The 21,733-nt window shown below is 41.1% G+C and overlaps 1 protein-coding gene across 4 annotated transcripts in view; it reads left to right on the top strand.

Moving 5' to 3' along the window:
• The window catches only part of eif2ak1 (eukaryotic translation initiation factor 2-alpha kinase 1), a 35,854-nt gene extending 14,298 nt beyond the window's left edge, over nucleotides 1-21,556 (top strand). For 3 of the 4 annotated variants that reach the window (XM_062056074.1, XM_062056071.1, XM_062056073.1), the window contains exons 8-15: nucleotides 378-417; nucleotides 6,902-7,292; nucleotides 7,361-7,469; nucleotides 7,539-7,645; nucleotides 8,703-8,817; nucleotides 8,902-8,981; nucleotides 9,059-9,292; nucleotides 20,908-21,112. In XM_062056074.1, the coding sequence (XP_061912058.1) occupies nucleotides 378-417; nucleotides 6,902-7,292; nucleotides 7,361-7,469; nucleotides 7,539-7,645; nucleotides 8,703-8,817; nucleotides 8,902-8,981; nucleotides 9,059-9,292; nucleotides 20,908-21,018 (1,187 nt within the window). In that variant the 3' untranslated portion in view covers nucleotides 21,019-21,112. Of the gene's footprint in view, nucleotides 1-377; nucleotides 418-6,901; nucleotides 7,293-7,360; nucleotides 7,470-7,538; nucleotides 7,646-8,702; nucleotides 8,818-8,901; nucleotides 8,982-9,058; nucleotides 9,293-20,907; nucleotides 21,113-21,364 lie in introns of those variants that run through there. The other variant, XM_062056072.1, reaches the window with a different exon arrangement.
• Nucleotides 21,557-21,733: the final 177 nt, after the last annotated feature.

Here is a 21,733-nt window from a genome sequence, read left to right as displayed (position 1 = left end):
GCGTGCTTTCTCCTTGATTACTCTCTTGGTGTGTAACATGTTTATTAGCCTTGTCCTCCGGTGATACTTAACATAGTAAAAAACGCAGTTTATCTGCCATAATGGGGGTGATTATTATTAGCTTTGGGGAGCATCTCCACACTGTGTATGGACACACATAAAATACCTGCTAACCACATGACAGCCGGGGGACCAAAACCAAATACAGTGTCAGTCAGAAGATAAGTGTTCGTGATCGCCATCAAAAGACATTAATCGGCAGTGGCGATCACATACTTTTTAACGAAAATCAGTCGGTATGATGGCACATTTTTAATGATATTGTAGTCAATGGTAATGTTTTTTTAATGTCACATTGTAAAATGTCTACCCTGCAGATGCAGAGACCCTCCTTCCTGAAGTGGCTTCACTTGACCTGTAAGGCCAAAAGTATTTATACCAAGCTTTATTGTCGTCATATACAGTGGAACCTGTTTATGTTGACTCTCTTCAGATTGGCTAAAATAGAGCATTTTTTCCCAGTTATTAACAATCTAAAAAAAAGTATTGGGTACATTTTGTTAGTTTCTGTGGTAGAATCCAAGTTAATACTGCCATGCGTTAATTTTGAATATTACTTAGCACCAAACAGGAAGTCACTGTTCACGTTTTAATGTTGAGTGTTTTAAGGGGAACTAGACTTTTTTGGAATTTTGCCTATCGTTCACAATCATTATGAGAAACATTGAGGACGGATGTTTTTTTGTTTTTTTTGCATTGTAAATGTTAAATAAATGCGATCAAAAGCCCGCTTACAATGGAGCCTATTGGAGCTGTCACGCCAAATGTCTTCCCCCCTACAACCCCCCCCCCATTTACTTCCGTGGTCATGTTTCCTCTTACGTCATTGACAGCGATCGATAGCACTTCGGCTTTGACTGCCCGTCGCTGGAATAAATGTCATTTTAATTTAGTTTACTTACACAGAGAACTAAAAAAAACTGAATTTAACGAATACATTTAGTTTTAATAAAGTTTGATAATGTTGATTGATAATGAATTAACTTATTGTACACTGTTATTCATTTCCGCATATGTCCACGAGCAGTGTTGGGACTAACGCGTTACAAAGTAACTGTAACGCCGTTAGTTTCGGCGGTAACTAGTAATCTAACGCGTTATTTTGTATTTTTCGGTAACTCAGTTACCGTTACTACATGATGCATTACTGCGTTATTTTACATTACTTTTAATGTAGTATAAAGTGTGTTAGTGTCGTAGTTCTGATTCTTCTTGTGTCACAAACCGGAGAAGAGAGACCTGCGCTCTGTGTGTGTGTCTGAGTGTGGGGAGTAAAGAGAGAGAGGAGGGGGGCGTGTCTGATCATGGCGGAGCTGCAGTCGAGTTTGTTGGAGATATTTTCACTACTATTCTTTTGTCGAGCACAAAGAAAATAACATTTTAGTTAAATGTAAATTGTGCTTTGGATCAAAGATCCCATCTACTGCCCAAAACAGCAATTCAAATCTGCTGAGTGCTGCAACAAAGCTACATAAGCAACATGCTTCGACGTAGAGAGACAGAGACTCCGATGCCACGTTCCCTCCACCACTTAAGGATTAACTCTGCCTCTGTTCATCATTCAGCACTGAAGGTACACACTGTGTCAATCAATGTTCCCTCTAATTGTTCATGTGTGAGCAAACGCAAAAAGTCCGTGAGCATTGAGTGGAGGCCATGTGAGCAACATCAGACATGCACACTGTGGCTACACCAGCAGCACACCTGTCCCAAACCTGACTAAATAACAAGTTTAATCTCCATCCTTCCATCCATTTTATACCGCTTGTCCCTTTCGGGGTCGCTGGAGCCTATCTCAGCTGCATTCTGGCAGAAGGCGGTGTACACCCTGGACAAGTCCCCACCTCATCGCAGGGCCAACACAGATAGACAGACAACATTCTCTTATTATTATAATCAAACGACAGCAGTCATTTCCTTTTCTAATATAAGTGTTTAGGCCCACTTACAATGACAATAACAACAAATATTGTTTTTCATGAACTGTGTACTTGTATTGTTTGTCTGGGTGGAGGTCCTGCTTTGGAAATAATTTGTACCCCTTTCAGACATATTGCATTTAGTTCCCATTAAAACATTCACATGTTGCACAATGAGATGTAAGCAGGGGATCATGTGTACATTCCTGCAACTTCCTGTTTGTAAAAAATATATTTTTATGAGTACGGTATTTATTTAATGTACTAATAGCATTTCATGATTAATATTTATAAATTAAGATTCCTAATAAATGACACTAGAATAAGCACACATTTGATTGGTAAATCATAGTGTAAGGACCTGGAATGACACTTTATGTGTGGTGTTGGAGTTGTCCGACTTTTTGTGTGGCTGTAAACGCATCACTGGCTAAGTGCCATATGTGGATGTGTTGGCGCAAGTGAGAAAGAGCGAGCGGCTGCTGTTGATCTAACAAAGTTGCTTTTGGTCTGGTTTGTACTGCAGAAAATGACCACTTTTGCTAGATATAATTTTTTTTAGTAATGTTTTGGTGATGTGTTTTTGGCCGACAATATAGAGTTTTGCTCAGTAAAGTGATGGATGGAATTCATGTCCTCAAAGCGTCTCGACAGACGTTACAATATTTGAACAATGATGACAAAAACTGTTTTCTCTGTCGTGTCCGTGTCGTGTTGAAAATTGTTATGCGCTTATTTTTTTATTTGATTTTGTGCGTGGCATAGATTTGCCGTGCGCAGAGGACAATTGAGCAGTGCGCAATTGCACAGGCGCGCACCTTAGAGGGAACGTTGCTGTCAATTCTCTTATATACTCTTTCATCCTAGACTTCTAGAGTGTTTGACTATCACATCACTCTAAATGTATAGACTATAAAGTTCACAAACATAAAGAGGGATCCTAGTGGGCCAGGCCAATCTTTCCTTATTTCTAAACTAAAACTGGGGAAATGTGTAGAGTGTTCTGAGCTTCAGACATGATTTTGTGTCAGAATTCTTTGAGGAAAAAATGCCTGGTTAGGCTTTGTGTATGTAAAAATAAAGTTAAAGTACTTATTTGGTTTACAGCTATGTTGTTATTATGCTGTTTGTTACTTATGTATGTTATGTTGCAGCTATTTAAAATAGTTTTGTCAATTTGTTCTGGCCAGAAACAAATTGGCCTTTGTAACATATCTTTGTCTTTGTGTGTTGTATGTAGACCACATTGCTTAGCAGAGTTCAGTGATGCAAATGCATGTCAAGTTGATCAACACATTGTATTATTCTGCAGTGCAATAACAGTACTGAAATGAAGGCTAAAGGGCATCAATGGGAGCTTTAAAAAAAAAAAGAAGAAAAAAAGAAGTAACTAAATAGTTACTTTTCAAAGTAACGCATTACTTTTTGGTGTAAGTAACTGAGTTAGTAACTGAGTTACTTTTGAAATGAAGTAACTAGTAACTATAACTAGTTACTGGTTTTCAGTAACTAACCCAACACTGTCCACGAGTCAAATGTGCATTCAGTCAGGAATATCCTCAAGTTAATTTGTCCGATTAATACAGGCGTTTTGTTAACGCTATATTATAAAAAATAAAAAATACATTTTACAAACACAAGCTATGGGATGACGTAAGAGGAAACGTGACCCCGGAAGTAAATGGGGGGGGGGGGGGTGTAGGGGGGAAGAAATTTGGCGTGACAGAGCCGCACAATTCTGCCTACAAAGCCCCTAAAAAACATCCAAACATCTCCATTGAGGGTTTATATACATTATATAAGTATGGGTACATTTATAATATCATTTAATATTGACATATTTTGATCATTTTAAGCATATGCAGAGCATTAATTTAAAAACGCATCACAATGTTTGCTTCTTTTTTTTTCTCTTCATCACTGATTATTAATCACTGCAGACATCATGAGAGCCAACAAACATAAAAAACATCACTTACTGTGCAATGTCTGCTGTCATTCAGAGGCTTACTGTTGGGATGTTCATATATTCCCATTTAGGTGAAGAATGATTTATAATCCTCACAAAGAAAAGGATCGGTGGGACCAAGCGTCTTTTCGGTGTCGTCCTCTCCTGTTTTGGTTTTAAATGAATGTCAAAGTGTACCAACTTGGATTACCTACTCAGACTTCTTCTGTGCAGGTGAGATGCATGATTTATGATCTACAATAAACTTAAAGGGAGCAAGGAAGCGGGGAAGCAGCAGACCACTCGATGATGTAAACATAGGCACACAAGCGTGTGATCACGGTACCGCTATAAATAGTTTGTCTGCGTTAGTGCTTATAATATCAATATCATTAATACTTGGTTAATACTCAAGTCATGAAATGTAAATGGAGTATTGTTGGCGCTTTTTGAATGGTTATTCATTGGATTTTATGGACAAAATAGTGGAGCTCCCATTGGCTCCGCTGTAAGCGGCCTTTTATTTACATTTAATATTTAGAATGCATTTAAAAAAATCCATCAGTCGTGTCTTTCATAATTATTGTGAACGATAGGCAAAATTCAAACGTGCAGTTCCCCTTTATTAGTTATTAGGGGTGTTTAAAAAATTTGATTCACATCCAAAATACAACTCTTATTTATTGCATTTCTAAAAATGATTCATAATTTTCAAAAATGGATTAAAAAAAAAAAAAAAAAATCTTTTTTTTTGACTAAATTTTTAAAAATAAGTTTTGTTGGCCATCTCCCCGCTAAGAGGAGCTTTACTAACCTGTTTATTATATTATTGATATCAAATAATATATTGTGAGAATCGGTTTGAATTGAGAATCGTGTTGAATCGTGAATCGATTTTGAATCAAAACGTTACCCAAAGAATCAAAATCAAATTGTAAGTTGTTGTAAGATTCGCCTCCTGAGTAGTTATGTTGTCTTTTCACGCTGCTTAGCGATAACCAGTAAGTTGACAATATGACGCATCAACATAAACCGAGCATTTTTTTAATACAAATTATCCCTTTGGGTATCAAATGATGTAGAAAAAAACAACGTCTACTTAAGCCAGTCCTTCTCAAATAGTGTGGTGTGCCCCCTGGACGAGCCCAGTGCGATTCCAGTGGTCGCATGTGACCTCGACGAACATGCTTTTTATTTGCCGTACAAGAATATGACGAAGCGTACGTAGCGCTTGGCTTCACTGTGACTGTGGTGCAAGACATGGAAAGACAGGCGTGTTTCATTAATGTTTAATGCGGATTCAACATTATGCAGAGGTGTACTTCTAACAATTATATGGACAAATATTACTATTTGTAGTTGCGGTGGAGATAATATTTTCTTTTTCCTATGGGCAGCGTAACAAAACTAATAGAGAAGCACTGACTTAAAGTACCAGTAGAATGGAAAACAAGTTGACTTTATATGCTAAATTGTGTTTCATTGTATTTATCAAACCATATCCGATTGTATTTCTAATCTGCAAAGTATGTGAAAATACTGTCCCAACATCAAAATGCCGCAATTTCCGTAGATTCGGGGTGGGATGATATGATGGAAACGATTCTGCACTCTGACCATATCAGCACATCAGTCATACTGGAAATATGTAAAATTAGAAAGAGATTTGCTCTCTATGCCTATGTAAAACATGAATACATATATTTGTTAGGCATTCTAAGTTGTAAATAAATGAATAAAAAGTCTGCTAACAATTGAGTCAATGGGGGCTCTCTATTCCGCACACAAAGCCCTCTAAATAACCATCCAAAACCTGCCAAAAATATTCTATTTACATATTATAACTTGAATATCAACCAAATATTAGCAATATTGTTATTAACGCAGACAAACTATTTTTTTAGCGGCGCATTGATATCAAAGCGCTAACTAATAGCAGCGTATGCTGCTGTACTGTGAGCCGGCTGGTGAACTGCTGCTGCATCACATTTCGACTCGTCAAAATGATTCTCTATTATAAATCATGCCTCTAATCTAGATAATACGAGGATTTAGCCATAAATCTAAATGACATTAAATTTATACCCGGTGAAGGAGACAAAGACACAACAACCAAAAACAGTCTCTGCAGGCAGCAACTTTTCCATTTAACCCCTTTAAGCTCACCCTCCCTATATTCAGGCTAAAAAATATAAGGTTCTGGCTGACAATTTTTCCCCAAAATAATTGTTGTTGGCTCTCAAAGTCTGCATGATTAGCATTGTTGTGGCTTGTACAGCCCTTTGAGACACTTGTGATTTAGGGCTATATAAATAAACATTGATTGATTGATTGTTATTAATGGTAAATGGGTCGTACTTGTATAGCGCTTTTCTACCTTTTTAAGGAACTCAAAGCGCTTTGACACTATTTTCCACATTCACCCACACACATTCACACACTGATGGCGGGAGCTGCCATGCACAGCGCTAACCAGGCCCATCAGGAGCAAGGGTGAAGTGTCTTGCTCAAGGACACAACAGACGTGACTAGGATGGTAGAAGGTGGGGATTGAACCAGTAACCCTCAGATTGCTGGCATGGTCACTCTCCCAACTTCGCCACGCCGTCCCTAATGGGGAAGGCATTTGTGGTTCCCACTTGTACATTACGGCACACATGACTGGCTTGCTCATTATCTTTCAAAATGGCTCGGGAATCTCTGATATTAATACTATTTTGAATATACTGTATGTATTTACTCGCAAATGGTGTCTTTCAGTGTTATAAATTAGATATATTTGATAATAGCTTCAATATGGAGGCAACTTGTTTTTCCATTTTACTGGTACCTTAAGCAGACACATTTTAATAGAATGCAGTGACTTACTCATGACTTGGTTGACATAAGCAGGCTCTTCTCTAATACCCAAAAGATCAATTTAGCACTCTCAACAAGCAAACATTGAGTATATCGGACTTTATTTATCTTTTAGCCACAGCTCTGATGAGGACCCAGATGGTAGCGGCTCAAGCTTCTCCGTCGTTTTCCAAAGTCTTAGCCAACCACAGGCTGATGCCGTTTCAAGCGCGCCGGTGCCTCCAAGTGGTGGCTCACCTGTCAAAGACTTGGTGCTGACGCAGGAGACGGCTCAGGGGGTGTGTCCGAACCCAATGCGACGTATCCCCGAGAACTACGTGCCCTGCGTCTTCCTGGGACAGCGAGCTCCTATTAAAACCTCCAAGTGTCCCGCTGTAGGTTGGGACACTTTGGGAATGTTGGAGGAGTCATCCAGCAGGCGCAACCCTGAGCTGAACAACAACTCTTGTGTTGAAACGGAGTGTGAGCAGTGGGATGACCAATGCACAGCAAGACCCTCTAAAGAGGTAGGTCTGCTTCCATTGTGTCGTTTCATGATGTGAATATTAGTTACAGGGTGGTTATGATTTTGTAGGTCCACTTCCATCTGATGCTCTACATCCAAATGCAGCTATGTGAACGCTCACTCAAGGACTGGATGACTGAGAGGAATTGCAAGCCCAAAGAGGATCAAGCATTAAGAGGTACAGTATTCATTATATGATGTACAAAATACATCACAGTTGCAAATTGTCTAAAAATCCACTTTATAGGTCCTTATGGATGTGTGGATGCTGAGCACACGTTCAGTCTGCTAAGAAAGATACTTGAAGGGGTGGAGTGTATTCACTCCCAAGGAATCATGCACAGAGACCTGAAGGTACCATTCATGGTGTAAAGGAAAGTGGCATATAATGTAAGGCTGCACGATTATGGCCGAAATAATGATAACGGTTCATTTTTATCAATAATGAAATCATGTTTATTAATCACGATTATTCATTAGGTTAGGTAAAACATAGTGTTTCCCACAGGTCTGCAATCTACATGTGGAAATGGGGTCCTGGAGATGGCTTGGCTGGAGGTGGGGTGGGCAGTGATTAGCATGATGTTGTTATGTAATTTATAATGAAATAGTCTAATAAAAGTGCTAAATAAATGTAATCCTTATATTTCAAGACTCATATTTTTTCATTATTAGTATTAACATTTAAACTTTTCTCATTTAGATGACTTTAGTTTTATCTATACATTTGTATGATTTTCAGAGCCATTAAAAGAAAACCCAGCCACGTTCCAAAGGTGGCCCACACGTCATCAATTGGACACCCCCGCTTAACCCAATTATACATTTGATCATTTGTAGTGGGAAACATGTATATTAAATGAGAAAATAGAAAAATTTAGCATTATTTAGTGTAACGATTAAGAGAGTCCTTCTATGCGCAATTACCATTCCACATTCACGAGGTGCATACACAGATGCAGATGCAGGGGGTACAGGAATTCCAATGGAAAGCATATCTCGCCAGTGTACTCGACAGAATAGTTTCTGCAGACTCTATTTAGCGTGATGCTAAACGTTAGTCCTGCTAGTGCAAAACAGAGTGTTGTGCAGCCGTCCACACCTTTCGCTGTTTGATAACAGTGGTGCAGTCTTTAACGCACGTGCAAGACTCCACTGAAGTGAAACGAGGCGACTAGCTGTAGCAGCCTGGGAAAAGTATTTTAATTCTGGCTGGCAAAGTGGCCGGAGTGGTCATGGAATTTTGTGCACATACACAATGGCCTTTGGCCTGAGCCACGGTTTTAAAAGTGCTTGATTTGATATGCAGCGCAGCCTGTTTTTTAAACGTTAATATCACCAGCCAATATCATGATCGTGACTAAAATGTGATTATTGTGCAGACCTAATATATTGTTTTTTTTCTTTACAGCCAAGGAACATATTCCTCAATGGTCATGAATGTCATGTTCGTATTGGCGACTTTGGTTTGGCATGCAGTGGGTTACTACTAGATAGCCATGAAAGTGCCACCTTTCCCAACATTGGTACTGCCACATTTTTTTTCTATATTCATCCCCAACATAGCTTGTTTGTTTCATTATTGTCTTGTTTGTGGTGTACTTTTTCAGAGTCTCCACATACCACAGGTGTTGGTACTTTAGTTTACGCATCGCCAGAACAACTAAAGAGTTCTCATTATGATTCAAAGGTATTTATTCTAGATGTAGCCAACTATAGCTTGTTCTATCATATTTTCTTTGCGCAATACTCTCTTCTATTTCTCAGTCGGACATGTACAGCATTGGGGTGCTTGCTCTTGAGCTTTTCCAGCCCTTTGGAACGGAGATGGAGCGAGTCCGGACTCTTGGGGACCTGAGAGAGGGAAAATTCCCCGACTCCTTCTGCAACCAATGGCCAGTTCTTGCCAAATACATCTTGGAGCTGACTAGCAAAGATCCCAGCATACGGCCCACGGCCACCAAGCTTCTACAGAGTGAACTCTTCTCCAATAAAGATGTGGTATGTAGGGATGAAAATATATATATTCTGTAGCTCTTCACGGTTTGGTGCGCACTACTGTAATAGGGTCGCAGTTCAGTTTATTTTATGTATAGTTTTTGTATGAAATACATGTTTTAAAAATAACCGGTCAAATAACTTTTTGTTTAAACAGTTTGTATTGATTTAAAAAAACAAACACTGCAGATTTTAATGGCAGGTAAGTCTTAGATAAATACAATTATTGTATAAATGTACAAAAGCCTATTGTGTGCCTTTAACCAGTTTTGTAATGTTCCTATGCATTTAGGTTGATAGGTCAATCTGTGACGTCATTTCCCCTTTAAAGCACGTCTTTGTCAGAATAGCCGGTTTCAATCAGTGGTGGCAGCCAGCCTTGTGTGCGTTGACGACTAAATGTAAGTTTTGTCACATACTGTTACAGCATTTGAACTGAATGTCGTGCCTTGCTACTTCTGCAAATGTTTGGTGCATTGTATGCTAAGATCAGTTGTTTTTGGGTCGATTGAGAGATAATTAGTCTCGTTGACGGCGTTTACATTCACGTGTTTTATTTAACGTCATTGCAACTGCGATGGCGGAGTTTGGCCTTTAGATGGCGAAAGAGACCACATAATCACCATGTATGGCTCTGAAGCTTAGAAACTTGTTGGAAGTTCATACATAGTTAAAGGCCTACTGAAATGAATTTTTTTATTTAAACGGGGATAGCAGATCTATTCTATGTGTCATACTTGATCATTTCGCGATATTGCCATATTTTTGCTGAAAGGATTTAGTATAGAACAACGACGATAAAGATTGCAACTTTTGGTATCTGATAAAAAAAAGGCTTGCACCTACCGGAAGTAGCGTGACGTAGTCAGTTGAACATATACGCAAAGTTCCCTATTGTTTACAATGATGGCCGCATGAAGTGAGAGAGATTCGGACCGAGAAAGCGACAATTTCCCCATTAATTTGAGCGAGGATGAAAGATTTGTGGATGAGTAAAGTGCAAGTGAAGGACTAGTGGGGAGTTGAAGCTATTCAGATAGGGAAGATGCTGTGAGAGCCGGGGGTGACCTGATATTCAGCTGGGAATGACTACAACAGTAAATAAACACAAGACATATATATACTCTATTAGCCACAACACAACCAGGCTTATATTTAATATGCCACAAATTAATCCTGCATAAAAACACCTGCGTGTTTGTTATGCTAGCTCCTAGCTCCTCTGCTAGCTCCTAGCTCCATAGAACACGCCAATACAATTCAAACACCTGATCAACACACACAATCACTCAGCCCAAAAGACCGTTTACCTAACCCAAGGTTCATAAAGCTTATATATTTTTAAAAAGTTACGTACGTGACGCGCACATACGGTCAAGTTATCGAATGTTTAGCAGCCAAGGCTGCATACTCACGGTACCTGATATTCAGCTGGGAATGACTACAACAGTAAATAAACACAAGACATATATATACTCTATTAGCCACAACACAACCAGGCTTATATTTAATATGCCACAAATTAATCCTGCATAAAAACACCTGCGTGTTTGTTATGCTAGCTCCTAGCTCCTCTGCTAGCTCCTAGCTCCATAGAACACGCCAATACAATTCAAACACCTGATCAACACACACAATCACTCAGCCCAAAAGACCGTTTACCTAACCCAAGGTTCATAAAGCTTATATATTTTTAAAAAGTTACGTACGTGACGCGCACATACGGTCAAGTTATCGAATGTTTAGCAGCCAAGGCTGCATACTCACGGTACCTGATATTCAGCTGGGAATGACTACAACAGTAAATAAACACAAGACATATATATACTCTATTAGCCACAACACAACCAGGCTTATATTTAATATGCCACAAATTAATCCTGCATAATAACACCTGCGTGTTTGTTATGCTAGCTCCTAGCTCCTCTGCTAGCTCCTAGCTCCATAGAACACGCCAATACAATTCAAACACCTGATCAACACACACAATCACTCAGCCCAAAAGACCGTTCACCTAACCCAAGGTTCATAAAGCTTATATATTTTTAAAAAGTTACGTACGTGACGCGCACATACGGTACGGTACGTGTTATGCTAGCTCCTAGCTCCTCTGCTAGCTCCTAGCTCCATAGAACACGCCAATACAATTCAAACACCTGATCAACACACACAATCACTCAGCCCAAAAGACCGTTCACCTAACCCAAGGTTCATAAAGCTTATATATTTTTAAAAAGTTACGTACGTGACGCGCACGTACGGTACGTGTTATGCTAGCTCCTAGCTCCTCTGCTAGCTCCTAGCTCCATAGAACACGCCAATACAATTCAAACACATGATCAACACACACAATCACTCAGCCCAAAAGACCGTTCACCTAACCCAAGGTTCATAAAGCTTATATATTTTAAAAAAGTTACGTACATACGCAAAAAAAAGCCAAAGCTGCATACTCACAGTAGCACGTCTGCGTCTTTGTCATCCAAATCAAAGTAATCCTGGTAAGAGTCTGTGTTGTCCCAGTTCTCTACAGGCGTCTGTGTATCCAAGTCAAAAGTCCTCCTGGTTAGAGTCTCTGTTATCCGAGTTCTTCCATCTTGACTGCATCTTTCGGGAATGTAAACAAAGAAGCGCCGGCTGTGCACTGTTGTGGCTGACTACGTTCGAAAAATACGTCCATTTCGCACCGACAACTTTCTTCTTTGCTTGCTCGGCTTCCTTCTCCATAATGCAATGAACATGATTGAAACAGATTCACGAACACAGATGTCCAGAATACTGTGGAATTATGAAATGAAAACAGAGCTTTTTCGTATTGGCTTCAATGTGGAAGGCATACCCATGTTCGCCGGTCTACGTCACGCGCATACGTCATCCTCAGAGGCGTTTCGAACCGGAAGTTTAGCGGCAAATTTAAAATGTCACTTTATAAGTTAACCCGGCCGTATTGGCATGTGTTATAATGTTAAGATTTCATCATTGATATATAAACTATCAGACTGCGTGGTCGGTAGTAGTGGGTTTCAGTAGGCCTTTAAATGCAGTATATATGTTGTTGTTGTTATGCACACTTTTATATTATATTATGTTATATTATGTATGCATATCCATGTATATTGCTGCATATTAATGAGTATATAATTGGATTGTAATTTTTCCTCTTTTCTTTATTTGTTTAGACCACACACACACACACACACAAAACCATACACATTTAAATCTACCTTTCAACAATAAAGATGATTAAAGGATTCTCTGGCCGGAATCTGTCCATTGTGTCCCAACTCTAAAAGAACTACTATCCCTTCCTTACATTGGTCCTTCGAGCCGGATAGAGTTCCACCATCAGACACTATGGAGTCATCACCTGCTGATCACCAGCCCTCTGTCAGGCCAAAGAGAGACATTCGACTACCACAGCATTTGGCCCCTTACGATGTCACCCTCCTTCCCTCTCAACTGCCTGCTGCCCAAATCTCCTCACTACCAGTAGGACAACACGGTGAAGCAAGGCCAACCAGAGCTAGGAGTGCGTCAGAGTACCAGTCATCTGCTTCTTCACGTCGATCCTCTCGGCGATCGCATGGGCTTCAACTGCTCCAAAATATTCCGGATGTTCAAACAGCTGCCCTAGAGGAGCGAATTAAAGGTTTGGAGCTTGCTGACCTACAGCAAGAAATAGAGGAGGAAAGGAAAGCTGACTTGAAGGCGAAGAGATTGGATGCACAAGCTAAAGAAGGACAAAGACTACAAGAGGATGCTCACCTTGCCAAGGAGAATATGGCAAGGGAAATGGAACGGCGCAGACGCTTAAAGAAACTGGAGAAAGACTTACACATTGCCCGTATTGTCCAGTCTTTCCTGTCGGAGTCTGAAGATGATGCAATGTCAACAACGTCAGCTCCGCCCGCTACTGACATGCTTCAGCTCCCATCAATAACTCCAATGAAATCCGCTGCCGCTATCCCGATTACACAGCCATTGACAACGATTCCCATTCCTGTGCAAGGTGCACAAACTTGTGTCCCGACTTTAGTAGCCCCCACTACAACTCCTGCATCTGTGTCTTTCACAAGTCAACATATGCCAGTCATTCCCACATCTAGTTATGCATCAACAATGACACATGCAGCCGCAGTGCCACAAACCATGCAAACTTCTGTACCACAACCACCAGTTCCAGCTGGTGCACCTCCTCCTGCTGGGCAGTATGTTCATTACACATTACCATCTGCTACTCCAGCCCCGGCAGCACCACCCTGGCTCTACCCGGGCATCGAGACGCTGATTGCTACATCTTATGGCATTCGCCTACCAGTACTTCCAAGGTTTGAGAGTGGCCGGGAAAGTGATTTCGCCCTACTCAAGATGGCGCTAGAGAACTTGATGAATAGTCATCCTCACCTCAGCGAGCAATATAAATATCAAGTTCTACTAAATCAGCTCAAACTCCCTAACGATCTGCAGTTAGCCAAGTCATTCATGTATGACCCAAACCCGTACACGGCTGCGCTAGGGGCTCTACAAGACAAATATGGCCAGCCTAGACAACTAGTACAGAGTGAACTAGGAGCTATCCTGAACTCACCAGCCATCAGAGTGGGGGATGCAGAAGCTTTCGACACCTTCGCTCTCTCAGTTCAGACCTTAGTTGGTATGCTGCGGACTTTAGAGGGACCCCTTGGATGCGAGCTCAAATGTGGTTCTCAGGTTGACCGCCTCATAAGTAAAATGCCTCCTGCTCACCGAGACGGATTTATGGAATACTGTCTTTGTCGAGGCATTCAACAGCCAGGTACCAACCAAACTTACACCCTGCCCGACCTGGCATACTGGCTTCAAGTTAAAGCTCAAGCTAAGCGCCTCGCCAGCCGAGTCACTCACCTCTACAACCCGGGGCCTCCTCCTGCCAAGAGGGATTATAATAGTCCATGGCCCAAACAAAGGACAGCATCAATTCTCTTATGTTCTGGTGGAACCGGTAGCAGCCAGAGCACCAATCTGACAAAGTCACAACCCTTTAAACCTGGTCCTTATTGTCCATTTTGCAACAGTAAGGAGCATTATCTCAACTCATGCCTGGACTTCAAGAAACTGAATACCAGTGAGATCAATAAGTGGATCCAAGAAGGTAACAGATGTTGGAAGTGCGGTCGTGGTCACAAAGCTGCAGCATGTACGCTTAAACGCCCTTGTAACTTATGCAAAGAGACGCACCTCACAGTACTGCGTGACACGATCCAAGAGTCATCTCAACAAGTCCTGATGATGAGTAACCAAAATCCCACAGTCTACCTGGAACAGCCTCGAAGCCCTCAAAGAGTTTTGCTGAAAGTTGTTAAAGTGCTCTTACAAAATGGAGACCGCACTCTAGAGACATGTGCTGTGCTCGATGATGGTTCTGAGAGAACACTCATCCTCCCCTATGCAGTAGAGCAACTACAACTTGCTAAGCATCCTGAAACCCTTCACCTGAGAACTGTTCAACAAGAAGTGAAAGTGCTCAATGGTTCGTCAGTCAGCCTTCACGTCTCTCCCATCTTCAAGCCAAGCAAGAAGTATTGGATTAAAAATGCCTTCACAGCTGAGAATCTGAGCCTATCTCAGCACACATATCCAGTAGCGGCCCTCCAAAAACGCTACGAGCACCTCAAAGACCTTCCTTTGCTGCCTATCCATCGAGCGCAACCGCTACTCCTCATAGGTTCTGATATGTCTCAGCTTCTTGCTCCTACAGAGCCGGTGCGAGCAGGCCCATCTGGCGGCCCCATAGCAGTCTGTACCAACCTAGGCTGGTCCCTACAAGGTCCGTCTGTGATTTATGCATCTTCCCATCAGCCTTCCTGTCTGCACGTTACCACTGAATCCCCATATACCGAACTTTTCAAGAATGTGGAACGTCTCTGGCAGATCGATACTCTCCCTTACGTCAGCGAGAAGATTGCATCTCGTTCCAAGCAGGACCAACAAGGTCTCTCTCTTTTACAGACTGACTCTAAGCGTGTACCTGTTGATGGTATCCAGCGCTACGCGACACCCCTGTTACGTCGCCAGCCAAGCACTATGCTATGTGCACCCTCAGATGCTGTAGTGCCAAACTTACGCAGCATTGAACGCAGGTTGGCCAAAGACCCTCACCTTGCAACCTCTTATCGTAGAGAGATGGACAAACTTATCAAAACAGGATACGTTGCTGAGATTCATTCAGAGGAGGCAGCGAAGAGTACTGAGTCGTGGTACGTACCACATCATATGGTGCACCACAATGGGAAAGACAGAGTGGTCTTCAACTGTTCTTTCTCCTACAATGGCCAGTCTTTAAATGACCATCTCCTCCCTGGATCAACGTTGGGCCCTACTATGATTGGAGTCCTCTTGCGGTTCCGATGTCATGCAATAGCCATAAGCGGGGATATCAAGTCAATGTTTCACCAGATCCGCTTACTTGACCATGATAAACCACTCCTTCGATTCCTGTGGCGGAACATGGACAGGGAATCTAGAGCGCAGATCTTTGAATGGCAGGTCCTACCTTTCGGAACAACCTGCAGCCCCTGTTGTGCAGTGTACGCCTTACAGCAGCACGTCAGGGACTATGAGCCACCAGACTCTCTGCTCATGCAAGTGGTTGAGCACTCCTTCTATGTGGATAATTGCCTCCACAGTCTGAGTAAGGTTGAAGAAGCCAAAGCTCTCATTGACACTCTGCGTGAACTTCTTAGCGAGGGAGGTTTCGAGATCCGACAGTTGGCTAGCAACATGCCAGAAGTTGTGGCCCATCTACCACCTGATGCACGATCAGCAACTAGTGAGCTATGGATATCCAAAGCAAGTGATAACCTCCACGAACCCACCCTTGGACTATGCTGGGATTGTTTGAATGACACTCTGAGTTTCAAGCATCACACAACAGAATCATCAGCTGCCACTCTTCGAAATGTCTACAGTGTCCTGGCCAAGCTTTATGACCCCCTAAGATTCACTATACCATTTACCACTCGTAAGGTGCTCATCCAAGATATGTGGAAGTCCAACCTCGGCTGGGACGACCAGATCCAGCCTGCAGATCTCCTTGACAAGTGGTCAACCTGGGTACGTGAGATTCCCACTTTACAACAATTTAAGGTGCCCCGTTCCTATGTACCTTTTACTGTGAACACTCCCACTGCAACCAGACATATTCACATCTTCTGCGATGCCTCCGAGCGGGCCTATGGGTCAGTGGCCTTTATGCAGTCAGTAGATGACAATCAGCACACCCATGTGTCTTTCGTGTTCGCCAGATCACGAGTTTCACCGAAAAAGCAACTATCCATCCCGCGACTAGAGCTCAGTGCTGTACTTACAGGAGCACAGCTGGCCAAAGTGATAGAGACAGAGCTCGGTGTCCCTTCAGATCGCATCACGCTATGGTCAGACTCAACGACTGTGCTGAACTGGATCAGATCAGAATCGTGTCGCTTCAAAGTATTTGTGGGGACTCGCATCACCGAAATCCAAACCCTAACAAACCCCACTCAGTGGCTTTATGTTGATTCTCTGAACAATCCAGCAGACGATATCACTCGTGGACTCACCCTGCAGGAAATGATCCAAGAGCACCGCTGGAATAAGGGCCCGCACTTCCTTTACCTGCCAGAAAATGAGTGGCCCAATTTGCCTACATCTGACCTGGAACCGGATGCCACAGAGCTGAGGAAATCCGCCTTCGTTGGAACTATTTCCTGTGCTTCATCCACTCAGCTTACTGATTTCAGTAAGTTCTCCACATGGAAACAGCTTTTACAAGAGACAGCTAGCTCCCTTCATGGGGCGGCTGATGCTGGTGCTTCATCCCCACCTTCCGCCGTGGATTTTCTGCAAGAACGTAACAAGTGGAGGAACGATGGCAAGACCCTTTTGGCTGGTCAAGTTGTCTTGATAGTGGATCCTCAACTCCCCCGAGGATCGTGGCCTGTAGGACGGATCACTCAGACACATCCAGGAGCAGATGGACGGGTCTGGACTGCCAGAATACAAGTGAAGAATTGCACCTACCTTCGCCCAGTCGCCCGACTGACCATGCTTCCACCTCTTGATGACGAGGACACTACCTCATAGACTTTCTTCTAGTTTCAACTGCCATACGGACAGTTGGGGGCGGCTGTGTACGAAAGCCTATTGTGTGCCTTTAACCAGTTTTGTAATGTTCCTATGCATTTAGGTTGATAGGTCAATCTGTGACGTCATTTCCCCTTTAAAGCACGTCTTTGTCAGAATAGCCGGTTTCAATCAGTGGTGGCAGCCAGCCTTGTGTGCGTTGACGACTAAATGTAAGTTTTGTCACATACTGTTACAGCATTTGAACTGAATGTCGTGCCTTGCTACTTCTGCAAATGTTTGGTGCATTGTATGCTAAGATCAGTTGTTTTTGGGTCGATTGAGAGATAATTAGTCTCGTTGACGGCGTTTACATTCTCGTGTAGTTTATTTAACGTCATTGCAACTGCGATGGCGGAGTTTGGCCTTTAGATGGCGACAGAGACCACATAATCACCATGTATGGCTCTGAAGCTTAGAAACTTGTTGGAAGTTCATACATAGTTAAATGCAGTATATATGTTGTTGTTATGCACACCTTTATATTATATTATGTTATATTATGTATGCATATCCATGTATATTGCTGCATTGTGTCCTAACTCTAAAAGAACTACTATCCCTTCCTTACAATTATTGTATAAAAAGTTGATACATATTCAAAAATTCAAGGTACAATATTGTAATACAAATACAAATGAGATGGCTCGACATTTAGCACCCAAGGTCCCAGATTTAGCCCAATGAATACCACAAGAGCAATAGTATGTACATATTCATTTGAATATAATGATATAAATAGTGTAGGTTCAAATAGCACAGATTATTAAGAATCGATTATATATATAATATAATTATTTTTGATTATGTAGTGCAAATAGAATGTAAAGACAATGACCACAAACCAAAAAGCCCAGTTCAGCACAGTTGTTATACTATGTCATAATTTACAATGTTTCTCTTTGGGAATGGTCAATAGACTTTATGTCACAAATTCCACTGCAGTGTCAAATTGACATACATCACAAACAGGACAACAGTAAACAAGACACTTAATAAAAGTGACTTAATACAAAAATGGAATCAAAGAGTTAAAAAGTCATGAAAGTTTAATAAAAGTGACTTAATACAAAAATGGAATCAAAGAGTCATCAAAGTCATCAAAGTAGGCAGAGAAAGAAAATGAAAAATAACACTATAGTAACAGTAGTATTGCACACCAAAAAGATTACATTATTTACAGATTATAACTGTGTGTTACAAAGTAAGTTTTTAAAGCTCGGGTACCTCATTTATATTCTTTAAAACCTAAAATACTGATAAAAAACCCACAAAGAGGAAATGAGAGGAATAAAACAAAGACAAACCAAAGAAGAGCTTGAATACTTGAATAAACATTGGTCCAGCGTATTCATGGTGGAGGGCATTGCGGGCCAGTCTTGGTCTAACTTTAGTCACAAAAGTGTCTGTTTTCCTCCTAGACGGGTAATCTAATGTTCCATTTTCTTATATTTTGTGTGTATCCTTTTGCGTGGCGACATGTCTAACCAATAATCACACTATTGCTGTTCTGTGTACTATAAGCAGAAACAGTTTGTGGTTTTTACATTTAGGTTTTTGTAAAATGTTTGTATAACATATGGTGATATTACAGTTTAGCAACATAAATGAGTATTTCATAATTGGAGTAAAAAAAAACACGTACATGTGACGACGATTTATTTTCTGCAACAAAATACAAACTAGGGGATCCTCCGATGCAACTTCAGTCAATCAATCAATCAATCAATGTTTATTTATATAGCCCTAAATCACAAGTGTCTCAAAGGGCTGTACAAGCCACAACGACATCCTCGGTACAGAGCCCACATACGGGCAAGGAAAAACTCACCCCAGTGGGACGTCGGTGAATGACTGTCAACAACTTATGTGTGTGCATGTACAGCTCTTGTGCGTGATTTCGTGCACTTCGAGAGAGGAGGAGACTAAGGGACTATCAGCGAGGTGTGCAGAGTGGGAGTGGGATTTACGGTTTGAATTCTGCCTGGTGACACAAGATTCAAGTACCCCAGCTTTAAGGCTGTGGGGAGTAGTAACAATATGGATTACCAGTCTGTTAAAGTTTGAACAGTGTGAATTACTACTTTAAGTATATGCAAGTTCCTTATTGGTTGAAGTGCAGCATTATTAGTTTCAGTCTGTATATGAACAATTCCAGCTCACTGCTTTTGTCTTATTTACTTAATTATCTCCGTTTGTCAGAGTTGTTCAAACCTTTTCCTCAGAGGGCCGCATACAGAATGCGGGGCCCCACTTTGATATTTGTAATTTAAAAAAGGCTAAAAAAGAATTAACATATATTTAAAGACAAATATGTGTGATACTAGAAGTTATTAGTATCAACATGTTCACGCTTTCTCGTACATTATGCATTTCTGCTCTATTTTACCATGTCTGCATGTTTTATTTTTGGTTTATCAATCTTCTTTTGACAACCCTGATTGAGATTTTTACCAGGAAAGCTAAATGTTACCAAATGACGGAAGAATGTCTGCATTGTGTATACTCTTATCTTCATAGCACTGTCGCTGGTCATGACTCTTGCTAGTCAAAGACTGGGCTGCACACTTGAAGTGCTCCTCTGCCCGCTTCCGCTCATCTTTTTATGACCGTTTTATCGCACACTTCATGTGGTCCATCAGGCCTCCTAATTTTTGGTGTCCCCTATACGTTGTGCTCAAAATGCTTTGGAAAACATGCAAGCAAATCACTACTCTAATGCTCATAAAACTATTGAGGATATCTATAGTGCATGACAAATGGTCAATATATTTTTGTCTTTTCCCTAATAGTCTGTACCAAATTCCGTTTTGATTTGGCTAAACACCCTAAAGTCATAGTGGGTTATTTTGTTTGAGCGCATTGATCTGTGTGAGAATTTTCATATAATTTCCACATATCAGGTATAACTTTGAGGTAATGGGGTTTAATAACATTGCGACCATGTGGTGTATTTGTCAGAATAATAATAGCAGAGGAAACACGCTAGGGCATGATTCTCAAACTGTGGTATGTGTACCACTAGTGGTACGCCAAATAATCACTTAATTAAATATTGTATATGTAATTTGATTTAATTCATTAAGTACAGTGCTTTATTTTTCTATATTCAAACAGAGTGTTACTGTTTTCTAAGTGTGTGTAATGTCACAGTGGCCAAATTTTTTGAATAAAACCTCTGCTTGTTTTTAATGAATACTTAGGCCTACAATGCTACTCTATTTTAATATTGGACGTAATGGTGGTACTTATAGAGAGTCACGTGTTTTCTGAGATGTTACTTGGTGAAAAGAGTTTGAGAACCACTGCTCAAGAGGTGTATTTTTTACCAAACTCCTTTGAATGCAGGATCAGAAGTAGAAGAGTACTGTCACTGTAAAATAATGACAATGTAGATAACTGCGAACATTTTTGGAAAACCAGTTCTGTAATGAAATGTTTTGGCATTTGTAGTAAAATGCTGTTTTTTCTTTTTTCAGATCTATGGTTTACAGAAAAAAGTTGAGGAACAAGAGGAAGAAATCCTACATCTGAGGAAACAAATACAACGCCTCCAAAGTTCACAAAATTCGGAGTTGGACAACACCTGATGCTGTAAATGTCCACTGTGTAGTGTGAATTTATTGTTAGTGTGTGGGAGAGAGTGTGCACTTGTGCATAAAAGTGCATTATTTATTATTCATTTATCTTGAACTTTATATGGAGCTACTGTTAATGTTTTATGGTACAAGGCAAAGTATTTGCCCAAATGCCAACATCTGAGAAAGTAAATATCCATCCATCCATCCATTTTTTACGGCTTTTCCCTTTTGGGGTCATGGGGGGTGCTGGGGCCCATCTCAGCTGCATTCAGGCGGAAGGCAGGGTACACCCTGGACAAGTCGCCACATAGACACACCAGGGTCAATTTAGTGTTGCCAATCAACCTATCCCCAGGTTCTTGTCTTTGGAGGAAGACGGAGTACCCGGAGGGAACCCATGCAGTCACGGGGAGAACATGCAAACTCCACATAGAAAGATCCCGAGCCCAGGACCTTCATATTGTGAGGCACATGTACTAACCCCTGTTTCACCGTGCTGCAGAGACAGTAAAATGTACAGTATAAATTCCGATTTTGTGCAATGTTTTTTTTTTTAAAACGTTATGGAGTTTGTTCAATCAATAGTATTTCCAGTTCCAGTAAACACTCGCTGCTTTTTAAAGTTTTAAATACATGTGCCCCCAGTGGAATTATCACGTCGTTAAAAAGTATGTTTTGCATTACACGGGCGTCACTTGAAGTGCAGTTTTGTGCGCGCGTAATG

This window comes from Entelurus aequoreus, linkage group LG08 (genome assembly GCF_033978785.1).
Source record: "Entelurus aequoreus isolate RoL-2023_Sb linkage group LG08, RoL_Eaeq_v1.1, whole genome shotgun sequence".
Classification (NCBI taxonomy): domain Eukaryota; kingdom Metazoa; phylum Chordata; class Actinopteri; order Syngnathiformes; family Syngnathidae; genus Entelurus; species Entelurus aequoreus.
Note: the sequence above shows the minus strand (reverse complement) of the source record. Positions and strands in the feature narration are given on the sequence as shown.